This window comes from Ceratosolen solmsi, unplaced genomic scaffold (genome assembly GCF_000503995.2).
Source record: "Ceratosolen solmsi marchali unplaced genomic scaffold, CerSol_1.0 scaffold56, whole genome shotgun sequence".
Classification (NCBI taxonomy): domain Eukaryota; kingdom Metazoa; phylum Arthropoda; class Insecta; order Hymenoptera; family Agaonidae; genus Ceratosolen; species Ceratosolen solmsi.
In genome coordinates, this window is record NW_011948425.1 from 2,732,592 (window position 1) to 2,742,009 (window position 9,418).

Below are 9,418 nucleotides of genomic sequence, written 5' to 3' on the forward strand. Positions count from 1 at the left end.
GGTTTTGGAGCTAATATATATATATTTTTTTTTTCTCTCTCTCTCTCTCCCCCTCTCTCTCTCTCTCTTTTTTTGTTGATGTATATTACAGGACAATTAGTCAGCATATAAAAAGTGTAATGTCACATGCCATTACTTTAAATTTTAAGATTAATTAAAATTATTGTTGAATTTACACATAAATTATAAATATTGATTACATAGGTGAAAATATATCAAGCAGGCGAATATAATGAACACGAAATACATGAAAATATTAATAAAACACTCATAAGTTTTGATAAATAAAACTTATATTGTAATAGCCTTTAAATACAATTTGACTGGTTTAGAGGCATAATGATTTTAGTGATTTGACTGGTTTATATAGGCGTACTCATATGATAATTAACGTATTAATATAATTTAACTATATTATATATCATATACCTGCCGCAATTACCATTTCCAGGAATAAAACAATAATAATAGCTATGGTTTTCCGAGAATATAGGGCTTACCAATGGTAACCTGTATAATATTCCCGGTAATATAAGACCAACAAAGCCAAATGAAGAACCCATGGATACATCAATATCTATAATCCAAAGCTCTCATACTTGTACTTGTTCTATCAAATTCACGAGATTCGTAGAATAAAATATCTTTGCCCCATCCCCTTCTTATTCGCCAACTCGTTCGCTCTCTCTCTCTCTCTCTCTCTCTCTCTCTTTGCCTCTCTCACACATACATACGCGCGCGCAATGTCACATATTCTAATAATACGGCGGCCATACCAAAACCTTATCAAAATTATAGATTTCAAGGTCGCCTGACTGCATCTTATTGCAGTGAATCGTTTCATCTTCGGCTGCGGATCGGCCGAGGTGACCTTCCTTGGAGTTGGCCCCGCGACGTCGCGAGAGACGCGCACTTCTTTCGTGATGCACGTCAAGCCGACGCTCGCGCGCCTTGGATGATAAATTATCGGACGATGTTTGCACTTTGACAACATCGCGGGGCATAAAAACGCTGACTCATTTAAAGCGGCGCCCGGGATTGCGCCCCCCGTCTATCCATCTCGCTCTTTATCTACCCTCTTTCTCTCGGCTTCGCGAGGATCGGCGCGCGCCCAGCCCCCGCCTATATCTATGCATTTGACTCGTCCTTTTTTCTCTCTCGGTTTTCTCGCGAATGGGGTGCGGCCTCCTTCTCTCTCGCATACGCTCGTGACTATCCTTTCTTCCACGCCAACGACGAGGAGACTCATCCTCCAACCCCTCGGTCTCTTTCTTTCACCTTCCTTTCTTTCTCTCTCTCTCTCTCTCTCTGTCTCTCTGTCTCTCTCTCTCTCTCTCACAGACTCTCTCTACCAACCTACCTATCTCCCCCGCAATCCTTCCGTCTCTATTCCTTTCTTCTTCTATTTTTTCTTTTTCCTTTCGTTCTCACTTTTTCTGTCGACTACCCCGGCAACCCTCCCTCTCACTGGGATTCAGCCCTTCGACTTTTCCTCGCGTCTCCTCCCTTCACTTCTATATAACCTCTAACGCTCGGCTTATAATTGCAATTCTTCCTATAATTTTTATTAAGACTAATTAATTGCAATGGCTTGTATAATTTAGTTCGGTAACTGCACGTTATTCGCTCGGTCGAGAACGTAAACGGCCCAAGATAAATTAGTAGATGCTGCTATTACTACTTGCGGTCGTTTATTCCTACACTTGATAGGAAGAAAATCGGTGTCATTGTGATAAAATATATGTAGAGTCATCGACATTAAACAGAAATTTACGGTTAAATAATTTATTGTATTTGATTCATCTCATTTTATTTTTTGTTGGCCATGATTTTGTTAATTACATTGAAATACGTGAATTTATAAATTTTGCTTAGATGTTTATTTCATTCTCAATTTGATATAAAAATTAATTATTATTCACTTTTACCAATCTCTATAATTTTAAAAAGCCTGAAAACTAATATGTATTGAAGGGTTGGCTTTTACATATAAAAATTGTGGCATAGTTTTACTATATTAACAAAAAAATTATTTCCATAATTATGAAAAGATGATTTAATATGATATTTATAACCAAAGGTATATGAAGATTGGTCATTTATATTTTATAAGATATCGTTATAAGTATATTATCAGAAAAAATATTATTAATCAAAGTAGTTTACAATATTAAACTAGTTTATAACAAACTTAATCATAAAGTTTCTTCCTCTTCCAGTGTTATTTCTCGTGCATTCGCATTTTCGCACAAACAAATAGCTTCGGTATAGTAATAATAATAGCGATATAAGGTAAACGGAATTATGTGTAAAAATTTGATTACTGTAACAGAATTAGTAGAAGAAGAAATATCTGAGACATACGCATGAGCTTTATTTCAGCCAATCAAGTGGAAAATTTTTTCTGAACGTGATCTTAGCTTACAAATTGTTTTAATAGAATAAAGAACAAACAACCGATAACATATTCGAATTACAAAATTCAATGTTTTTTTATCCGTTACATTGTTTTTGTATCTTAAAATTGTAATGTATATTATTGTATACATCAACATCTATTTTATGATAAAATAACGTTTTTTTTTTTTTCAACAAGGTTACCCATTATTAGAATAATTTATTAATATTAAGTAAATAATTTATTAAATACATAAGATATTGAATGCAATATCTTTGAAAATATCAAAGATCTTCAACAGAATAGAAAGTATTTGGTTTAGCTGTTAATAATTGAACGTTAAATACATGAAAAAGTGTAGTGAAAAATGACAAATACACTAAATGCAACAAAAGCGATAGAAATAGCTGAACCAGGCTAGATAAATGAACAACATTCTACAAGAGATATATAAGAAGAAGAAGAAGAAGAATTAACGAGGTATGAAAGTAAAGATTATAAATGAGGAAAGGATGAGTGGGGGTGGGAGATGGTGCGGGAGTGGGACAGGGCGTGATGGGGGAAGGGCAGAGACAATGAGAGGGACTGGGGCAGCGAGATAGAGATAGAGAGCGAGTGAGAGAGTGAAAGAGTCGGAAGGACGGATGAGATAGAGATAGAGACAGAGAGAGAGAGAGAGAGAGAGAGAGAGAGAGAGAGAGAGAGAGAGAGAGAGTGAAAATGAGCGACCAAGTATGAGTGAGAGTCTTGACAGGATGACGCCGATCAATCTCCCGAACGCGGTGTTCGAAACCCGTGGCCGCGCGCTAGAGAACTCATCTAGCTGTCGCTTTTTCCCTCTTATCCCCCCCCCCCTTTCCCCTCTTCCCTCCTCATCATGCTCCTCATCTTTCGTTTTTTCTTCTTTTTCATCACCCCCGCGGGCGGCCATTGGACTGACAGTTGCGCATCGTGTTCAGCCAGACTTTTTGCCCCACGAGCTGCCTACCAACAACTCCGCCGCTTTTTTCGCTTTCCCAATCGCCTGGTGCTCTATCTACGTGCACGCACACTTCCACAATTGTGGAAAATCCATATCGCATTCAAATTAGTCGATCTATGTTTTTTCTCTCGCCTTCCTTCCTTCGTCCGACGCAATAACCTTATGGCTTATCGGGCCGCAGTCGGCTCAGTCGTTCCACTATCACGCAGAAACAACAAAATGGGCCCGCCAGCCATTCATTCACCGTCGTTTCGTGCGCTCGGAGGGTGGGGCTATCGAAATAACGGACGAGAGACGAAGTCTCAGCGACATACTGCGCGAGACGTTTGCATACATTGTACAGGTGAAAGTGAGTCGAGGCGGGCACCATGTGTGAAGGTCGACATGGGCGACGTCGATTCAGTATACGACGACTATCTGAGCTTTAACCATTCGCGACGTGGTATTACTACAAAGTGGTGAGACGACGTTGTAAAGGAACGAAAGAATGCTTGCGTTAGAAAGAAGTGAGAAAATATTCCATTTCAAGCTCGTCTGATTTATCAGCCTATTATGTGCTAGATATTCGGTACGTATAATTTGAATAAAGCTTATTTAGATATCCGTTATTGTTAAAAAAAAAGAAAAACAAAAAGAAAAGGAAAAAATTATACAACTAAAAATTACCTTATATGTTTATCGTCAAAAACTATGAAGTAAGGAAAAATTTTATAATTTATAGAAATATTGGACTGCACGTAACATGCTGCAAGCAAACAGCTTAATAAAATCAACGATTTACTTATTTTATTGGAAATTTTCGTAGAAATAGTTGACAGTTTGAATTAATTATAACAATTATACATACGAGATTGTATATATATATATATATATATATACGCGCGCGCGCGCGTGTAAATTTGGTATCTATATAGGTCGACAATCGTTGAGAGTATTAATTTTGATAAGGTACGAATGATGAATTATTAAGTCTGAGAAAGTTCTAAAGCACTCGAAACTACAAAGGCGATTGAGAAAAGGTAATAAAAATTTCATTTCGCTGTAGCGTCTTATAAAAAAGTGCTTCCTGCGTTGACTTTGTATTGTCTGCCATGGCAGAGACACGTAAGATACAGCCACAGGGTTAGTCAACTTTGGCCAAACAACCCTTGGCAATTAATGGTCGAGAAAATTTACAACATTCCAAGTAGACCGACAAGACTATCTTCACACGATCGGCTGCCAAAGAGAAAAGTAGAAAAGACGGAAAGAACGGAAGCCGAGGCAACAAACAACTTAGGCGTGCGTCCCAATTCTCGACCTCCCCAACATGCAAATCATAAATCCGGGAAACTCTCGTTCGCCCTCGGCAAGCATCTTAATGGTCTAGACGCGCGGGCTGTCCTCGCTCCTTGGGCCCATCGCGCCGGCAATCCCGAGGCGACGGAGGCCGACGCCGGCGGCGCCCTCCACCTGTTGCCATATCCCCGACTCGTCGCTGCGTCGGGGGATCAATCGGCGCCGTCGCATGCGCTTTCAAGAGGGAAGGGGCTAGAATATTCGGCGCGGCAGGTCCCAACGTGTCGGGGCCCTGCAAAAGGGCGGCTCCCTCGAGCGCACTGACCGATATCGACCAAATCGGTGACGGCCCATTGGTCAGGAGCCCCCGGCACCGGCCCTACAAATTGCGGTGGCCAAGGCCTGCGAAATGTCAGTCGAGCAAGGCACGAGCAGTGGTCAGCACCGAGTTGCAAGTTCTCCCGCCAATAGAGCTTACGCTAAATCGCCGCGCCGGCACTCCAGCGAAAATCCTAAGTCCTGCAAGAGAATGACGCTCGTCGAATTCAGCCAGCACGTGGCCGCGGTCAGGCAGCGAAAACTCGACCCGAGGACGGCCTTCGAGGACAATATTTATCCTCTCTCGCCAGCAAGCGTTGACTCGGTAACCTCTACCTCCAGCTGGAACGGTTACACGGACTTTGGACCAGGCGGTCTGCTTCAGCAACATCATCAACCACTTCAGCAGCAACAGCAACAACAACAGCAGCAGCAACAACAACAACAACAACAGCAGCAGCAGCAGCAGCAGCAGCAGCAGCAGCAACAACATCAGCAACAGCAGCAGCAGCAACAACAACACCAACAGCAGTACGTTTGGAGAGTCGAGGAAGAAATTAAGAGGCTCACTTATGAGCATCAACAACAACAACAACAACAACAACAAAATCCAATTGTTATTCAACAACGACAACTACTCAGAGAGTGCGAGGATGAACCACCGCTGAAAAGACAACGCGTTGCTGTTCCAAGTGTACCGACATCCAGCAATCATGGTGAGTTTTAGATTTGCCATTTGCCTTTACAAATATTTATCGGTATAATGCACTGTTAGTAATTCTGCGCCCCGTACACCCTTAAACTATATTTAAACTCGACAACTGTGAGTCAAATTTCCTGGAAAATTATCACCCTCTCCCCCATCGCAATCGCCATTCCCCTACCCCGTTTAGCCCCCACCGTCGGTTATTATCGCAGGGTACATGAAATAATTAAATACGTCTAATGTTCATACAAAGGATGCGCTCTTGAAAGTAACAGTTCCATGTAAAAATCGGTCGCAATTTTTCCTTCGAACTTGCACCTTCGGCTATCGGCACTTATTTCTCGAAATTTATTTCCGAAATACAATTTATTTTTCAAAGTATATTTTCAAAGCCTCTTAATAAAATAAAGAGAATTTCTTTTCTTTTATCTTTCTCGTGCGTTTTCATTCGTTTATATATTTCTTAATGTTTATTTATTATTATTTCATCTATCCATTAATTTTTCCTGTAATTTTAACACTTACGAAAGATTTTGATGGAAATAGAAAAGGATTTCTTCATTAAATATCTTCGAGGTTTGTTTAACGTTTTTTTAATTAAGTTTGATTAATGATAAGCGTGTCATTTAACCGTCTTCGAACTCGAGATATAAAACATCGTAGCAGCATATCATCGCGGCATCATGTAGGCGATGAACCGTCATGGCGCCGAAATGACATATTTATTAATAATAGAGGGTAATATTAATGGGGCCCGCGGAAATCTTTTGCCATATGTGGATTTTACACGTCCTACCCTTGATTTTAAATATTTAAGGGTAATCGTTTGTAATTTTTCTACATCAATTGCGAGGATAATTCGAAAAGTAAAAAAGTTTAATATTGACATGTCGAAATTGGCCGGAGGATAGGCGCATACAGCCCATTAAGCCTAAAGAAGTCACAGAGATTATCAATTCGTTGATAACGGCCGAAATAAGAGTGAAACGCATCGTTAACTATGACAACATTTTAGAATGACAATTCATTTCGACATGGTATTTCGCAATTATTGGAAAATTTATATTTTTCTTTGTCCGTTAAAATTTCAAGCGTAATTTATACATTCGACTAAATATAGATGAATAGTCGATGCTGCACTCTTTTATTTATATGGAATTTCTGGAATTCTTAAAACTAGAGAGAGAGAGAGCGATTTATATACTAATTAGTTGTCCTCTCCTTGTCTCCTATATTTTTTCTTTTTTCTCTTTTTTCAGTTTTTTTTTCATAAATTTTTTTTTATTTTTATTTAATTACGCAATTTCACTTTGCCGCCAGCTTACTTTTAAGTAATCGTTTTGCTTGTAAATTCAGGGCAAATCGTTTAATCCCATATCAGTAGCGCGGCAGTCGGTGCTTTGAGTCTCGCAGCGGGAACGGAAGCCTCCTCCTGGGATGGCAAGTCCCCCGCTGCGAAATTCTTCGCAAGTTTTGTGTTGCCCAAGTCGACATTAGTCCTCGTCTCGTCACGCACGCTTCTCACCTTATTTTGTCATCGGCCTATCGCCAGCCACCTCTGCGCCTCCGCCTCCTCGTCATACACCGCCCCCCCCCCCAGCCCCTCCGACACACGCTAACACCACCGCCATTCGAATACTCACCTTTGACGCACGAGGCATCGTATTCACGCTAATTGCTTTTAAATGAAACAGTCATTGCTCGCAAGCATCTTATCGACATCGAAATATTTACGCAAAGCTCTTAACAGCCGCGCGTCCTATCTATCTTCAAAACCACGCAATCGTCATTTATCGATTGGGCATAAGATGAGAGATTTTAAAACCGTTTCTCTTCCCTAGCAGTGGCCAATCAGAGAAAGAGCAGCGGCAAACGCTCGCGCACCGCCTACTCCTCGGTACAGCTCGTAGAACTCGAGAAGGAGTTCAACAACTGCCGCTACCTATGCCGACCCAAGCGCATACAGATGGCCGACACCCTCAAGCTCTCGGAGCGTCAGATCAAGATTTGGTTCCAGAATCGGCGCATGAAGTACAAGAAGGAGCAGAACGGACGGGGTCCCAGCGCGAATCACTCCTCCTCCAAATCGCCCGAGCATCAAACGAACCTTGCCTCGCCACTCACTGGCTCCGAAACCTGCGAGCTCCTTCACAGCACCGTCTCGTCGCCTCAGCAACAACAGCAACAACAGCAGCAACCATCTATCGGCACGTGGTCGGTCCAGCAGCGGCTCACATTGCCCGACTATACGGCCGACGCTCAGACCGGCAACGAGACAGTCACGCGCTCCTACGGCAGCTTCTACTTCTCGCAGGACAGTTCGCTGCCGAATCAGCTGCAGTTTCCGGATTGTAGGTAAGAATCCGCAAGATATATCGCATATAGTTTTTTTTTTTTTTTTTTTTTTTTTTTTTTTTTTTTTTTTTTTTTTTTTTTTTTTATAATTTGCTAAAAGTATGTAAACGGGGGGTTCTTTCACTACGCGTCTAACGAAGTTTATAGTATGAGAACCTTAAACGAGCGAAATGGCTTTTACAACATATTGAAGGATTGCAAATGTGCATTCGACATTTTGTCATTTTACTGAAAAATTTTTTTTTTTGTCCCACAGAAACAATTACCAAGAAACTGACAGCGCGTATTACCAATACAAACAGCAGAGCGGCTATATCTCGCAGCCAGTTAAACAAGACGAGGAACTGTACGGCAATCAGCAGTACAGCTGGCAACAGCAGCAGCAACAGCAGCAGCAGCAACAACAGCAGCCGCAATGCCAGTATGCGCTTCAAAATTTAGCCACGCAGTATATAACTTCCACCGCCTTCACAAATCAAACGCCCAGCCAGCAGCAGACGCAACCACAAGCGGCACAACAACAACCTCAGCCACAACAACAACAACCTCAACAACAGCAGCAGCAGCAGCAGCAGCAGCAGCCACAACAACAACAGCAGCAGCAGCAGCAGCAGCAACCACAACAACAACAGCAACAAACCAACTTTGCACTCCAGACAACGTCATCGTGCGCTTACGCATCCAACAATTTGAACGATTCCTTCGGCTTGAGCAGTCTTCTTCCGGATCTCTCAACGTGGCTCGCGGCAAACAACTACGGCAACTCCTCGACCGTCAATCGCTCCATATTTGACGAACAGCACGGCATCGAAGCCTGCACCGACAGTCAAATCGACATCACGAACTTGTAATATCGCGTGCTAGGAGATTCAACTGACTTTACGTGCTGCTGCTCGATAAGCGACAAATGTTATACAAATGTTGCGTCGTGGCATCGCAACTTATTACTTTTAAGGTTAAACGAATTTTTAACAAAGATGATTATCAATTTTATTATTATTACTATTATAATTATTATTGATTATTATTATTGATTATTATTATTATTATTATTATTATTAAGTATTAATTATTGTACGTTGTAATGTAGATAGGCATTTAATTTCATTGTGATAGGACGATTAATGTTCATATAATGTAAATTGTAAATAAAAATAGGGGCGATATTTTGAGCAGGTGCGGGAGAATAGGCGACTACCATTTAAATTTCTATTTTACGTAGGATGTGTTATATTTTGTACCGTATTAAAATATTAATAAATATATTTAAATAAATAGCAGTCTTTTAATTTATTACACATTTCATTGAAGATATGAGAATCTTAGTATATTTAGCCGAGGAGAAGGTTGGAGGACATTTCCTCGACTAAGTTAACACTTT

The 9,418-nt window shown here is 40.9% G+C and overlaps 1 protein-coding gene across 1 annotated transcript; it reads left to right on the forward strand.

The window, feature by feature from the left end:
* The first annotated feature begins 5,067 nt into the window (after positions 1-5,067).
* Positions 5,068-8,888, forward strand: LOC105363009 (ras-interacting protein RIP3-like). Its single transcript, XM_011500579.1, has 6 exons — positions 5,068-5,357; positions 5,439-5,668; positions 7,235-7,258; positions 7,524-8,037; positions 8,294-8,566; positions 8,753-8,888. The coding sequence occupies exons 1-6, from the start codon at positions 5,068-5,070 to the stop codon at positions 8,886-8,888; spliced, it is 1,467 nt and encodes a 488-aa protein (XP_011498881.1).
* Positions 8,889-9,418: the final 530 nt, after the last annotated feature.

Excerpts from the sequence above, each read along its gene's own strand:
- LOC105363009 (XM_011500579.1), top strand. The coding sequence starts at position 5,068 with ATGTCAGTCGAGCAAGGCACGAGCAGTGGTCAGCACCGAGTTGCAAGT. Across the intron at positions 5,358-5,438 it reads TTTGGACCAGGCGGTCTGCT|GCAGCAGCAGCAGCAGCAGC; the intron begins TCAGCAACATCA and ends ACAGCAGCAGCA. Across the intron at positions 8,567-8,752 it reads GCGGCACAACAACAACCTCA|TCTTCTTCCGGATCTCTCAA; the intron begins GCCACAACAACA and ends CGGCTTGAGCAG.